Source organism: Canis lupus, chromosome X (genome assembly GCF_011100685.1).
Source record: "Canis lupus familiaris isolate Mischka breed German Shepherd chromosome X, alternate assembly UU_Cfam_GSD_1.0, whole genome shotgun sequence".
Lineage (NCBI taxonomy): Eukaryota > Metazoa > Chordata > Mammalia > Carnivora > Canidae > Canis > Canis lupus.
The window spans coordinates 36,422,779-36,439,030 of NC_049260.1; the positions used below are offsets into that span (position 1 = coordinate 36,422,779).

General features: G+C 43.0%; 1 protein-coding gene and 1 pseudogene across 12 annotated transcripts in view; both read right to left on the minus strand.

Moving 5' to 3' along the window:
* Nucleotides 1-10,628, minus strand: part of CASK (calcium/calmodulin dependent serine protein kinase) — a 350,654-nt gene extending 340,026 nt beyond the window's left edge. For 6 of the 12 annotated variants that reach the window (XM_038587220.1, XM_038587216.1, XM_038587215.1 and 3 more), the window contains exon 1: nucleotides 10,380-10,626. In XM_038587220.1, the coding sequence (XP_038443148.1) occupies nucleotides 10,380-10,438 (59 nt within the window). In that variant the 5' untranslated portion in view covers nucleotides 10,439-10,626. Of the gene's footprint in view, nucleotides 1-10,379 lie in introns of all 12 variants that reach the window. The other 6 variants (XM_038587219.1, XM_038587218.1, XM_038587213.1 and 3 more) reach the window with 4 other exon arrangements.
* Nucleotides 6,809-6,904, minus strand: LOC119868642 (annotated as a pseudogene).
* Nucleotides 10,629-16,252: the final 5,624 nt, after the last annotated feature.

Genomic DNA, 16,252 nt, shown 5'->3' on the forward strand with positions numbered 1-16,252 from the left:
TTTTTGGGTGATGAAATGTTTGGAAATTTCCTGTGATGGTTGCACAAATCTGTGAATATACTAAATTCCACTGAATTGTACACTTTACATTGGTGAACTGTATGGTTCATCACATCTCAGTGATGAACACACATTCATCTCAGTAAAGCTGTTACCAAAAAAAATGCATTCTATTAACCTGCTGAAACATCTAAAATCAGAATGTTAGAGTCTTATATTTAGGACTATCCCTTAAAAGACAACCAGTCTCTGTTAATACTAAATGACAAGCACCAAAACAGTACTGAAGAGCAGGTGCTTAGATGGGTCATATATACCCAGGTGTAAATCCCTATGCTGCCGTTTATTTTTTTTAAGATTTTATTTATTTTTTCATGAGACACACACACACAGAGGCAGAGACACAGGCAGAGGGAGCAGCAGGTTCCATGCAGGGAACCTGACGTGGGACTCAATCCCGAGTCTCCAGGATCAGGCCCTGGGCTGAAGGCAGCGCTAAACCGCTGAGCCACCAGGGCTGCCCTGCTGCCATTTATTATTAAGGCGGTGCTAAACCGCTGAGCCACTGGGGCTGCCCTGCTGCCATTTATTATTGACATTTTGCCCAGGGCAAGTTACTGATCTCCCTCTTGCTCAGTTTCCTCATCAGGAAAAGGGGAGAGGGTGACTGCCTCAAAGGAAGGCTGATGTCCAATATTAAATTCAAAAATATGAAGAATGTAACACTCTGTCCAGCATATAATGAACACTCAAGCCATAGAATTTGAGAACCAAAAAAGAAAAAAATTTCCTAAAGTTATCTCTAAAAACTTTAATTTTATGCTTTTTGTTCAAATTTCTTACATATCTTATATGTGTCTCTAAACTAAAATAGGAACTGTGAACCCCAAATTGCTCTAAGAAATAAGATTCCTTATTTTAAAAAAAGGATAAACATTTTTTAAGTTTCAAAAGATTTCTTCAATTTTCCCTACCTGTATTCCTCTGCTCCCTTTTCTAAATGAAGAAACAGGCATAAAAAGATGACATGAGTTACCCAAGAAGACTAACAAATCGTTCAAGTCTGACCTTCTCTGTAACGATTTTCCCAACTTCCTTTTACTACTGGGTGGTCACAGTCTTTACTACCGGGTGCTCACTTAATGCTCCTTCAACAACAACTGAGTACTTACTATGTGTCAGTTACCAAGTTATGCTGAGGGTACTAGGTGAACAAGTCAGATGCAACCCTGGCTTTAACAGGACTTAATGTCTAATTATATTAGATCTGAACCATTTGTCAACTTCTGCCATTGAGGCCAGAGAACTCAAATATTTGGTGAATAATGGGGTGCCTGGCTGACTCGTTCGGTGAAGCACGAGACACTTGGTCTCAGGATCTTGAGTTTGAGTCCAATGTTGGGAGTAGAGTTTACTTTTAAAAAATGATAATAGCAATTAAAATAACAGCTACTTTTAGTCTTTTCACACAGATCACGTTATTCAGTCTTTACAACAATCCTGCAAGGCATATATTATCACCCTCGTTTTACGGATAAAGAAACTGAGGCTCAGAGAGGTTAACTAATTTGGCCAGGGCCACACAGCTAGAAATGAACACGTAAATGAACAAATGAAGAAACTGTTAGCACCACTAACAATTTTACCCACGTGATAGGAAAGAATGTTCATTTCATCATATTATTTATGTAATAGAGCCTGTGTTTAGCACTGAGAAAGTGCACATTTGGAAATTGTTGAAACTTATCTACATAGCTGCCAAAAGTAATTTGAGTATCTCAGAGACATTCTGGAAATAAAAAATACGTATGCTGCACTTTACAATCACTAATCCATGCAAATAGCTTGTGAAGTGGCTATCATTCTTTCTATAAATACGAAGAAAATGGCCACACTGTGCCCGAAGACTACCAGATCAGATCTTAGGGGGCTGCCTCACAAGCTACAAAACAATGTCGATCCATATGTTTAGGGGGAAAATACATACCAAGGGTAAGCAGAAAGGCTGAAAATCTATTATGTTTCCTAAAAACACAAATTAGATTCCATAAAATAGCAGTGGTATAATGGTAATCTGCACATTTTAGCAGGGCTAGAGACCTTGTAATTGAATTAATAACATCAAGAGTGTTTTAATAAAACATTGGAATCTGCATATAGCTAGGCAGTTATACTTCCATCTTAAATTCAAATATACCAAGATACACTAAATTTAGGATTACAATTAAAAGCCTGAGATACAGACCTGACATAGTAGTTTGGATATTATTAAACTATACTGAGAGAGAGAGAACACAGTTATCATTCCAAACTATAAATGATTCAAATACTCAAAACAGTGGTAACAAAGCAAAAAAAGTGTATTCAAAGAAGAAAGATTGGAAAAAATAATGTGCAACTGCTTAGTGATAGAACACAAGTTGTTAAAATGAAATAATGTGCACTTACAAAAAAATGGACTTGAGTGCAATAAAGTAATCATTTCTTATTGTGAATGGGTGTGTACAACTACAAAAAGCCAATGAACAAATTTAGTCAGAGAGTGGAGGGTAGAGGGACGTGAACTACATTCATCCAATGGGGACCCAAAACCTTGAGACAAGGAAGGATGCGGTTCCGGGGGGCAGGGGGGGGGGGGGGATTTAAGAAAATAAGAATTGTTTGACTAATAACAAGAACTTTAAAGTATCTAAAATTTACCACGTCATTTCATTAAAGGCTTTCATTTAATTGAAAGTTATGTACCAGCTGAGGAATGAAAAATACCTCATCTTAGGAAAACCAAATGGTTTTACCTAAAAGCCAGCCATCAGAATCTCCAAACACAATTGTAACAAAAAAGAAATCCCCTCCTTTTTTTTTTTACTCTAAATAAGTTAGTGTTGAGATGGATTCACAGAGAAATAGTGCCTTACCAACATGCACAGAACCTTGCTTTTCAGTCACATCATGAATTGATATTTAACATTGTATCTATTTTGATAGATACTTTAAATTGCCTCTCTGCTATAAATGAGCCTTTTTTTTTATCGTCCATCATGGTGTACTGGTATTTTACATTATTGATCCTGCCCACTTTAAAATTTCTGTGATGTCCAGCTATCCTGACTCTTCTAGCTACATACCCAACCACAGCTCTCCAGCTCAGCCACCTGACAAGAACTCATTCAGTGAATCTTCCGAAATCTTAACCGTCATTCCAGGTCTCTACCCAAACTCCAGTTCAGCATTTCCAGTGCTGTCTACCTGCAAATGACTTGCACTCAACTCAAAGCTACAGTAACCAATCCATACCACAGAATACTGGGCAACAACTTAAGAGGAGACAGGGTTCAACAGAGACATAGATGGATATGGAAAGGTCATCAGAGACAGTGTTTATCAATGGAAAATTACAAATATGATCCCATTCTGTTTTTTAAATAAAGACCTCCCAGAGAGAGGTTCAAGAACTGGACAATGGTTACCTCTGGAGAATGGAGCTATGGATGGTGGGAGAATGGAAAGAGAGACTCATTTCCTTCTGTACGGTCTAGATTTTAAAATTAATTTTATATAATTTATTTTATAAAGACCAGTCAATTTATAAAGAGAAAGTAATAGAAAATTAATTAAATCTCAACATTGCAAATACATATTAACTTCCTTCAAGTCCAACTGGCTTGAGACATGAAATCTTCTTGGTGTGGACAAAGGGATACTGGCTTGAAAGAGGGGATACCAAGACACTGGGTAGCCCCAGGAGAGAAAGAAGAGAGCAGGTCCTGTCATACCTTGAACCATGTAGCATGAATTCAGAGCCATACCTGGTGGTTTTAGAATCTGCACTGTCAGTTGCAACTAAAAAAATAAAACCAGAAGTGCAAGAGCTGCACACTCTATCGGCTTGCTGGCTGGGGTCAGGTACCTGCTCTGCAGCAGTAACTCAGTCACTTGCCTATTTAGGTGTGCAGTGCTGGCAGACAGCCAAGATGCTTACAACTCAGCAGCTGCAGTTCAGCACAGTTTTCAGAGTCAGTGAGAGCAATCGCAGGATTTTTAGCACAGGATATAAGAATAACCACCCCGTGGAAAGCACCCCACCCTACTCCCAACAAACACCTATCTCTGACACCTCATTACTTCTGGTTTGGCAAGTTAGGCGTCATTAATCAACGATTTTGTTGGGGCAGGGGAATTGAAAGGAAAAACCTGGAGAGTAAAAGGCGTAGAGAAAAGTTCTAAAACAAATCGTATTTTTTAAAATTTTTTTTATTTATTTATGATAGTCACACACAGAGAGAGAGAGAGAGAGAGAGAGAGAGAGGCAGAGACATAGGCAGAGGGAGAAGCAGGCTCCATGCACCGGGAGCCCGACGTGGGATTCGATCCCGGGTCTCCAAGATCGCGCCCTGAGCCAAAGGCAGGCGCTAAACCGCTGCACCACCCAGGGATCCCACAAATCGTATTCTGGATGGATGGACGAGATTCTATATTTCCACTGCTAAAGAATGCACACTTGTCAGTTTGGTGACAAACACTGACGTCTCATTAACAAGAAAGACAAAAAAAAAATGAAATGGGTGAAACAATGAATGGTAGTATGGAAACTCTAATGAAAGGGTAGGAAATAGAACTAGAAAGTCGAACAATTAAAATTTGCTGTAAATAAACTCTAAAAATGGAGGCAAGGGCCTCACTTTAAAGAAACCAGATGTAGCATTTTTGACAACTGGAATAGGCGGCAGAATGCAGCATGAAATAAATGGACTTCGGAACCAGCTGCAATTCCATGGGATCTCGCACAAGTTGCCCCTCTCTGAATTGCAGTGTGTTCTGTAAAACAGGTATAATCAGAGGAGATAATATATGTAAAGGGCCTAATGTTAGAAGGCATATTCCCCTTACAAAGTCAGCATTAAGTTATGAAAGATGTTTGTTTTTACTTTTAAATAATCTTATGTCAGAGTTCTCTTAAACAGTGCTTCTGGCAAATTTAAAATGTGAAAACGTTTACAAAACTTCAATAATTATTCAAGAACAATCTCAAAAAGGAAGGCATACCCATTTCTTTAATTTGAGTGGAGCTACAACTGGGGAATGGTAAAAGAATTTTCAATTTAAAGGAAATATCCAGGAACACAATTTAAGGTGCAGGAGAGCTACAATTTGTCAGGTGAAACTGTTGCTAATTCAAAGGGAAAATGGAGGGGGTGAAGTGCACATGTCAAGGACATGGAAGCAGGTCACAGTCATAAAAGGCAAAGGACTCACAGGAAGTCTTTTTATAAAGACAATGTGCAAACAACAACACTTCAGAAACTCCAAGTCCTAGGGCAGTCTGTATAAAGCAGTCATGAGTAGACTCAAGACAAAGTAATGCACAAGCAGGAAAGCTCAGTTTCCTCCAAAATGATCCCAGAAGCAAACTCCATCATCAGGAATCAACACTGCTTACCTACTCCCCAGAAGGCCTACCATGTGCAGGCATCCACACCGTGTTTAACAAACAGGTTTTTCTTCTGTGGAACTGCAGCTAAACCCCCTTGGCTTGAATCTTTCTGGGCCACCAACAGGCTAACTGATAACTGTTTCTTTTTCTTCTACCTTGTTACACGATTGTCACTCTGATCAAGCAAGCACTTCTTTAAAGAAACAGCCACTCATTTCTGGTAAATTCCTGGTTCCTTCAGGCTCACACTTTTCCAGACACTAAAAACTAATTTATTTCCAATGTTCAGATAAAATTTCCAAGAAAGATGTTCTAGTATATTGTAATGTTCTTCTCTGTGGTACTGGAAATTCCAATCAGTGGGCCAATCAATATATGTGCAAGCCATCGTAATTAGTAGCAATAGTACAGCTGAATTTTTGTCATGTTAAATCACATATTTTACAAATTATTAACCCAGTATTTATTTAAAGGCTGCATTTAACTTAATTCTCTGGTAAACGGTGTTACCGGAATTGCAAGTGTGGACTTTAAAGTATATATGCAACATAACCACACTCTTTTAATAGAGTATATGTGCAAACACAATCCATACTAACTGATAAATCTCTCAATACTAAATTAAGTCATTGTAGTGGACAGCCATCATCAACTGTTATTGAAGCAATCCTCGTTCTGTGTTGTTCCAAACATCAGTCACTGTGTTAGCATTAGATGAGCATCATAAATCAATGCGAATCTTAAAAGACCCAAGAAATCAAAGCCAAACACAGGCTGAAACAAAATTCTTACACAACAGGGCTCAGAGACATAGCACACAGAAGATAAAATCCATGTTTTGGTCTCTCAGCTTCAATACCTCCCAAAAAGCATTTGTTCTACTTTTCAAAACCTGTAAGCCTCTGAAAAGTCAGTTCCAAAATATTACATATCACCTAAGTTTTAAACCAATGACTCAATCATAAACTGCACATTAGAATCACTTAGAGAGCATTCGAAAAATACCAATACCCACTCCCAGAGATTCTGATTTTATTGCTCTGACACAAGGCCCTGCCATTGATCTTTTTTAAAAGCTCCCCTGGTGACTCTAATATGTAGCCAGGTGGAGATCCACTGCTTCAAACTAATACAGCCTTTTGGGACAATAATTGCTCTGAGGTTGATAAACATGCTTTTTGCCTTTTAATGAGATTTTATTAAAACGATTCAATTCATTCCATGGCTAATGAGCAATCATTATATGGCAGGCACTGTGTTAAGTAATGGAGAAAGATACATATGTTCCCTGTCCTCAAGAAGCTCCCTGTTTGCTAGGTAGAGAGACTCATGAATAAGAAACTGTATTAAATACAGTAAGTTGCTCTCAAGGTACAAGCAAATTCAGCATGCCTCACAAACTGGCATGTCATTCTTGAGCAGGGGTCATGCTGCATCATTCCAATTGTTGTATATGTCCTACCAAAGCAGGAAAGTCAGAAGTTACAGATTACTAAGAATCCTAAACCCAGGGCAACTATTCAACCCATGCAAGGTGAAAATGGTGTGCCTTTTGCTATTCTCTTGCACAGAAACTCCTGTACCATGAAGGTAGGCATTTCTATGTTTTAATTTGGATGAATCATCCTAAAATTTCCTTCATGTAATATTACTGATTGTACACTTGCAAAAGATATAGTAAATAGTCATGGCGTAAAACTTAACAAATTTCCTGCATTTGCATAAAATCTTTCTTTCCCCCTAATTGTTACATTTGTGAGGACAAGAAGTTATGGGACTAGGATAACGTCCCATCATTGGCAATTTGTTTCAGTCACTTGAAAGATGTCACACAGGAAAATGTTATGGAAACAATGGGCATTCAAAGGAGCTTTTGTAAGACTTTCAAAAATAAGAAACAGGGGGAACAAGCTGAATTTTCTAAAAGAAGATATGGCATCCTCCCAATATTCCTAACGAAACAGGCACATGATTCTCTCACAGTGGATGAGTGAATGAGTCAGTAAGTAGTGAGGTAGGGGAGTGAGCAGGTGGTCAATTGATCTTGAAAATTGAAATCCGTTTTAAAGTACCTCAGTGGAAATTTAAACCTATTAAGACCTAAGGGTCAAAAACAATTTGTGATACTAATTTGGTATACAAGAAAATCACAATTCTAGAGAACTTGGGTAGAAATCAACAAAAAGGTTTCCAGTACAAGTGAACATCTTCAAGGCCTTTCTGTTTAAAGCTAGAGTTGAACAAATGCTAAGTTAAAGTGTATGCTGTCAAGGTCCCTGCAAGAAAATCTCAAGTGAATTTCAATTTCCAGATCAATATGTGCTGAGACAATTTACCGGAGAAACCTTCAACCTTTACACAGGGTGAGGAACACTATCATTACGTTCTTTACCAGGAAGGCTACCTTGAATTCATTATTTCACGAAATGACACATTATAAATGGCACTGACCAAGTCAGATTTTGTAGGGTATGAATGAGATTTCAGGTTCACTATACCTAAGGGAGCCATACGGTACCTATCACCTCAGAATCGGCTTGCTCTCCACTCTTATGCAGCTCTAAAGCAACAGAAAAGATGAATTTAGTTCTACCAGAGGTATTTCCTGAAAATATTCTATCAATTATAAGCCAGGAGAATACTGATTGTGCTAATGTGATGCCGACCATGTCATTTTGATATCGAAAGAGATAATATCATCACTCTTCCAGACCCTAAGGAATCAGAACCAGGTTACTAACATTGATCCAATGATGGCTATATTCTGTCATCACGATATAATTAACATTTTAATTTCACATTTTCCAATTACGACTTTGCTGGCTCATTTAAAGCAAGTATAACTAAGAGACAACAAATATCATTCACCCACACACACAATCATTTGGGAGCTTTTGGGAAACCCTAATTTACCTTCACCGGGTGCTAAGAATGAAGAAGCCAAGGAGATTAAAAAAATAAAAATAAAAACAAACATGTTTGTCTCTACAGAATGGTGTTATCCACATATGGCTGTGGAGCACTTGAAATGTGGCTAGTCCAACTGAGAAACTGATTTTCAATTTTATTTCATTTTAATTAATCACAATTTAAATTTAGAAAGAGCTATCGATTAGGTTATTAGAAAACTTTTAGATATGTTTGGGAAAACTTGGGTGTGTGAATCTACTTTTGCAAATGGAAATGTCATGAAATCTAAATACAGATCAAGTATTTCAGATGAAAATGTAGCTCGGTGTCAGAATTGAGAGGTGTTGTTAGTGTAAAATACACATTGGATTCAAAGACTGAGTACAAAAGAAAGGATGTAAAATATCTCATTAATAATTTCTGCACTGCTTACATGTTGAAACAGTAATAGTTTGGATCTAGTGGGCTAAAGAAAATATTTTATTAAAACTGCACCTATTTGCTTCTAATTTTTTTAATGTGATCATTACAAAATTTATATACGTAAAATTTTTATATAGAAAATTACATATATGTCTTGCATCATATACCTTTTGGACAGGGCTGCTCTAGAGCACTTCCACAAGCACTTTATCAGGGCACATTTGGATATCCTTCCTCTAGTAGACAGGCTGGTCATGTAACAATAGGGGCAAGGAGTAACGCGTCCTTGTATCAATTGGGTCTGAGGAAAAGTGTGTAGCAAGCTCTCCCCATAATTTCCTCATGTGAGGCAACACTGTAATACCTCAACATAGAAGGAAAAAAATGAGTTATCAGCACTTAAAAACAAATTGAAATCCGGTACTGCAGACAACTTAAAAGGGATACAGCCAACTGGTTTAAGGTCTTGGTTTCATTTCCCAACTGCGGACCTTAAAATAGACAATAAAGCACCGCTTCCAAAAAGAGGTAAAATATTTCAATGGAAGCTACCTGGCAGTCCTTCATAAAGAAGCAAAAATTGCTCTTAAATTATATCTCCTCAACTTCTCAAGGCACAGCACACACGCTGAACTAGAAAATCAACTTCGGATCGCCAGCCTTTTCCCTCACCAGCAAATTAGCAGGATTGTGCACTTGGAATACTGTTTGACAAGAATGAAAAGGAAACTATTCAAAACAGATTTAAGGAATGGACAATTAGATGAGGAACTGCAGATTTAATTCTCAATCAGCACTGTGATTAATCTGATTCCCTGCTTTTCCCTAGTGTAATTATACAACACAGATGAAAGGATGAGCATTTGGACTGTCAGTTCTATATTCTAGACCAGCCTGGTGACTCAAAGCAGACGGCTCTACCACACGAACCACCACCATCCCAACAACAGTCGAGGGAAGCCTCGAACACGGATTTAACAGTTATTGCATAACGAGGCATTAAAAATTCGGATACCCCCAACTCTTTCCACGCTGGTCTACATCAGGTGAGGAATTTGCTGAAACTGAACGCACCCCGTCTGAAAATGACCCCCTCCAATCCGGGCATGGGGTGAACACAAAGACATCTATCTAATATCCTGCACAATAGACACACACCCCACAATTAAAAACCCTGGACGTTCTCTGTCTGTCACTCCATGCAAGCAGAGGAAATGCAAGCTGCTCTTTTCGTTAATGGTCTGTGGTACAGGCAAGGTAACAATAACCCAACTGTTCCCAGGAAGCAACTATAAAATTGGGTCTGCCACGTCCCTGTGCAACCGTCAGATAAAATGCAGACAGCGGATTTCGGCCGGCCCCACGCCTCGTGAGGTGGCCGACCTCGGCTCGGCGGCCACCATGGATCGCTGAGAAGCCCCCGGACCCCCGCCCGCCAGGAGGTCCAGGTACACGTCTATAAATACGCCCGGGTGAGGAGGACGAGGGAGGCGGAGGAGAGGGAGGGCAGGGGGGAGGGCAGGGGGCAGGCCCGGAGCGGGTGCCGGTGCGGGAAAACCCGGGCATCACTGAAATGCATTTTTCCACACTCCCGCTCCCTCGCGAGGGGACTCACTTGCCGATCACCTCGCACAGCTCGTACACGTCCTCGAACAGCACGTCGTCGTCGGCCATGGTCCGGAGGGGACAGCGGCCGCAGCGTGGAGGGCTCCGAAAACGGGGGTGGGGGCGCCAAAGAGCTCAGTGCCCGGCCCCTGGTTCGCCTCCTCCCCTCAGGACCCGCGAGCCCTCGGTGCTGAGGACGCTCGCTCGAGTGGGGCTGCGAGGCCCGGAGACTGCGGCGCCTTCCTCTGCGGGCGACCGCCCCGGCGCGGGCGGCGGGGCCGGGGCGCGGGAGCTAGGGCGGCCCGGGCCCGGCGCCGCCCGCCCGCCCGCTGCTCCTCGCGCTGCTCGGGCCGCGCTGCCCGGCGTGCGGATCCTCGGGGACGGCGCGGCGCCGCGCTCTCCGCTTCTCAGCCGGCCCGGGCCGCGAGGCCGCGACCGCTCCCTCTGCCGAGGCTGGCTCCGGCGCGGCGCGGGGCAGCTCAGGCTACAAGGGGGGCCGCGGCAGGACCATGGAGGGAGGATCGCCGCGGAGGGAGGTGGCGGCGGCAGATCGGCGCTGGGGACCAGGAGGCGGCGGCAGAGACGCTCCCTCCTCCTTCTCCTCCTCCCGCCGCCGCCGCCGCCCGCCCGAGAGTGGGAGGGGGCTTCGCGGGACTGGCTGTCTGTGCGGGCGGGAGTCGCGGCCGCCGCCTTCAGCTCCTCCTCCTCCGCCTCAGCCGCGGACCAGCTAGCGAGTCCCCGCGCACCCGCCTCGCGCACACACGCCCTCCTCCCCCCCTACGGCCGCGCGGCTTCCAGAACCACAGGCCCCGCCCACTCCAGCCCGTCGGGAGGCGGTGGCCGAGAGACAGGGAACCGGGCTGAGCGGCGCATGCGCGCGCCGCGGGCCACGTCACGGCGAACGGGCGGGCGTCGGGGATCTAGAAGGGGCGCGGGGGGGTGGTCGGCCCGAGGGGCGCGCGGGCAGCAGCTGCTGAGGCGGGTGCCGGTCGGGTCGTCCCTTACGCGACCGAGCTGCGGGAGGGGAGGGGGGGCCAGGGACAAAAGATCCACGACTGAACGCACGTTCTTGGCTCTCTGCGGCGAGCGCTTGAACCCCGGCCGCTCCCCTCTCTTCTTTTGTAACCGCATGAAGCCTTGCCCAGTTTTTGCTGTGGAAAGAGGCTGGGAAAGGGTCCTAATGAATGAAAAAAGCAAAAGAGAGGTGGAGAGGCTGTCATTCCAGACCATGCTAGGCGGCGGATGCTTTTAGTGCCATTCTGCATTCCTTATTGCAAATGAGGGCTGGTGAAGGGGGGTAGGGGTCGTCCACCTACTAGAATTTGAGCCAGACAAAAACTGTCCAGGAAGGTGTGCAACCGTAAGTGACAATTCCTAGAGATAAGCTTCTCTCACATTCTGCCCCAAACTTGACAAATTCTTATCCAGCGCTTGCCCTCAGTAGACACAGCCTAGAGACAGGTCAGGAAGGCAGGGACAGACACTGTAAGCCCCTTAGTATGTCGCCTCCCCGCACCGCCAAGCTTTCAGTACCTACCCTTCTCCTGTACTCCCTGTAAATGTTAGACATGTCAGGATAAAAATGCAACTAGGGGGAGTGGATGCACAGAGTCAGTCAGGGACTGAGGTTCTGGGTGTTGCCGCTGTGCTAGGTTGTATTCAATATGAAGATTTCTGTTCAACTGAGCATGTGCAGAATGAGCCAACGCCATCAGACAGGTATATGCCTCAGTTAAGGACCAATAAAAAAAGTCTTTGTTCCTCTGCACAGCACAAGTGCCCAATTAGTTCATAAGTCATCTTCTAGAAATCACCTGGTAAAATTCTCAGTGCGGTAATAAAAAAAAAAAAAGAAAGAAAGAAAGGAAGAGACAGTATTTACCAAAGTGTGTGTGTGTGGGGGGGGGTGGAGACTCAGCCTATTTTCTCTTTAGAAACGTTTTGTGCAAACCCTTGACCACTCCCTCCAGACACTGAGAGATTTGCCAGTGTTAAGGATTTGAGTACTAAACGCTTTTTTTACAATGCAAATCAGAGGGAAAATGTAATTGTGTGAGAAGGTCTTCATTCTTTCCCAAAGAGCTTGTGCATTCTCTAGACAAGGGAGATTTAGAGCCTGAGAAACATTGCCTCCATTGAGGGTCCAGCAATTCCAAGTCATTGTCACCCAAAGTTGGCATGTCCACCTGGTGCACAGTGACCCCCTCACAAGTCACCTAGTCAGCTTCACTTCCTCTCCCCGGCTCAAATCTGAGTTATGCCAAGACATATTAACTTTATTTTGGGGCTTGTTATCTTCCACAGGGGTTTATACTCAGAGGTAGAAAAAGACAATTATAAAATTGTGGAGTTGAAAAAAATAAAAAAATAAAAAAAATAAAATAAAATAAAATTGTGGAGTTGAATTTAAAAAAAAAAAAAAGACGATTATAGAGATAGGATTGCACCCTGCTCGTGGAATCACAGTCAGTTTAGATCTGGAAAGAGCCTTAGACATCAGCCTTTCCAACTCAGTCATTTACAGATGTGAGGAATCCTCTCAGGAGCCATTCCACCTCTGCATGGGGTAGCAGCTCTGGGTTTGACTGGGATTGTAACCACCTCACCCGGAGAGGTGGGTCCTAATTCATTAAGCTAATAAATGTAACCTTCTTGACTTAATCAGCTCTTGGCATTCCTCAGTTCCTGGCCTTGAGGGGCTCAAGGTCTTCCAATCACCACAAAGCTCAGGACTTTCCCCAACAATGATCTTTCTCCCCACCCCAGCCCCCAACCACCCCATTGGCCTTGAACAAAAAGGTATGCAGCCTCAGTTGCTGCCATCAGACATCTGTATCTGTGAGGGTAGTCAGACCTGAGAGGGAGGTGGACTTGAGGGGCAGCAGGATGATGTCCTCAGTGACATTATCAATCTCTTGTTTAGCCAACTCTCTACACTTCCGGGTCATATAGGGCAATGAATTCACTTTATTGTTTAAACCACTTGGAGGGAGCTTCCTGTTAGTCTCAGAGAAAGCATTCTACATTCTATGGTACAACAAATGAGAAAAATTCAGAGGAAAACAGATGTCCATGGCCACATATTTCACTGAACATCTCATCAGAGCCTAGGTCTCCCAGCTCCCAATGTGGTATTTAGTCATGCAGGAGTTTTCTGCAAAGCACATCCCTCAGAACTCATAGCATGCATTGTGGCTGGAAGTAGCTCCCCTCAAAGCTTTTAGGGGCACCTGGGTGGCTCAGTCATTGAGCGTCTGACTTTGGCTCAGGTCTTTATCTCAGGGTCCTGGGATCAAGCCCCTGGTCCAGCCCTGGGGTCGGTCTTCAGGTTGGTCTCCAGGTCAGGCTTCATGTTGTGGGGGCTGGGGGGGGGTAGGGTCCTGGATCTGCACTCAATAGGGACACTGCTTCTCCCTCCCCATCTAACCCTCTCTCTGTTCTCTCTCTCTCTCTCTCTCTCAAATAAATAAAATCTTTAAGAAAATAAAATGACCAAAGTTTCCAAATGAAGATAATTCTCTGGGTTTCTTACAAAAATCCAATACTCTTCCAACAAATATAAGCCCAGGTATAAGTGGTCAGGTGTCAATAATCTGTTTTAGTTTTCACAACGAAAATGTTAAAGTAACTGGGTGCATCAGATATATTGTGTTCAGATGTTAATAATAACTGAATATAACAGCAGCTTAGACAAATGGAGGGCTTATTTTCCTCACAGAGCAAGAAGTCTGGATATAGGTTGTTACTAACACTGGATCAGCTACTCCACAGTATCATCAATGACCAGGTTCTTTCCTTCCACTCTGCAATCCTGGACATGTTAGCCTCTCATTCTCAGGCTTGTTCTTTCACCATCGCAAGATGGCTACTACAATTTCCAGCACCGAACTGCATTCAGGGACAGGATTCAGGACCGCAAAAAGGGTAGGCGAGACCATTTTGCTCCTTCTCCCACCTCTTATTTATGGAAAGAAAATATCTCTTTCCCACATCACTGGCCAGAACAGAATCATGTGGCAACCCTTGCCTGCATGGGAAGCGGGTGACATGGATATTTGACTTTTCTTGCCTCCTTTTTGGAGGTGGGCAAGGGAGAAGCAAATGGGGAATGGGCTTTGGCAGCCAATCAGCAGTATTTCCAATGTTAGGGAAATTACCAATGAAATAATTCTAGATCTTCATTATAATGTAGATATACCTCAAGTGTATAACTGACATAACTTTACTGATATACATATAATAACTTTAAACATTCAGAAACATTTAAACACCCACAAGGATGGAGTTGGTCCTAGAGAAATTTGATTCTCAGATGTCAGTGGAAACTTCAATGACTTTGAAGCATTGGACTTCCTCACAGTTGCATTAGACATTCTCATGTTGTTGGGCTCCCACATAATTTCAACATGACACAGATATAATCGGGAAAAACACACTCTAAGAGCAATATTAGCATGAGAACAACACAGAGGTTAGAGTGGCACAGGGCTAATTTAGGCAATTCAGGGTTCAGCCTCATTCTGTACCTATGATTGTTTAAACATAGAAATTATTACTGAGTTAATGAATAAAATTAAGACTGACACTGTTCTATGAATGAAGTGATTGCCTTGTGATATAAGCAGGATACTCTAAGCTGAGATGAAAGACACTGTCAGTGTCTCCAGAAAAAGCTGCATATTCTAGACTTATACTCTGATATCATACTGTGAATCATTTATTTCATATTCATCTTCTTCAACATCATGTTGCAAATCGTTTATTTTATATTCCTTCAATGAATGTCTAATTCTAGCCACTGAGGTTACAGCTACAAATAAAGCAGACATGGTCTCTGCCTTTGCTAAATTTTGCTCTAAAAGAAAACAAGCATCAGGCACCTGATTACAATGAAGAGTAACAGTCATTAGGTTGGGAGAAATACAGGGAGCTCATAGCAGGGGGACCTATAGGTCAGGGAAGGCCAACTGAGGCAATGTTTAAGGCAGAAGAAAGTATAGAAATTAACAGGGTGGGACGAACCAATCCTAGGTAGAAAGAACAGCATTTGTGAAATCCTGGAGGTGAGCGAGAATATGCTCTTTCGGAGAAGTAGGTCATGGCTGAATCAGAGTGTGGGAAGAAGGAGGTCAGAGGTGTTAGAGAAATAGGCAGGGGCCAGATAGCAGAAGATGTCAAACACCATTTTAAAGAGTTTGCCCCTTAGAAGACCACACACTTCAGTGGCACTAGAGTCTTACGTGTAGACTGAGCACCCCCCACCCCACCAAAGGTCCATGCATGAATGGAATTCTACATAAATAACTCTTCTCTTTATATTTGGTGCACACTGTCCCCTCCCCTAGTTACTTTTAAAATACAGATACTCCTGTAGTAAATATGAAGTCCCTCCAACCATTTGAGCAGACATTGTAGGTACTGTGCTAGAATCCCCTTGCTCCCTTTTACTATTTTGGTGTGTGCCCCTCCCCCAGCTTCAGCATCTTTTGCTTCCAGAGCCCACACATGTGACTTCAGAGGACTTCCCACAAGCTCCTGGAATCACTTTGCTCACTTGGAAGTGCCTGGGCGTTTAGGTCTCTCTGGCTTTTAGTGCAGGCATGTAGAAGCCCTTCCCTGAGGGAGAGGGGGACAACTTTGCGGGTTTACTAACAGCCTGAGCTCCCCTTGGGAACAGGACGCACAGGACTTTCCCTGGCTCCTACCCCTTCCCTCTCCTACTTCTTTCTCTCATTCCCTAACAGGTTTCTCCTGGAAGTTCTTCCTTAATAAATCATTTGCTCATGAATCCTCTTATCAAGATCTACTTTGGCGAAACTCAAACTAAGACAGTGGTGTTTCTCCAAGTGACCATTGTGGGGCGCCTGGGTGGCTCAATGGGTT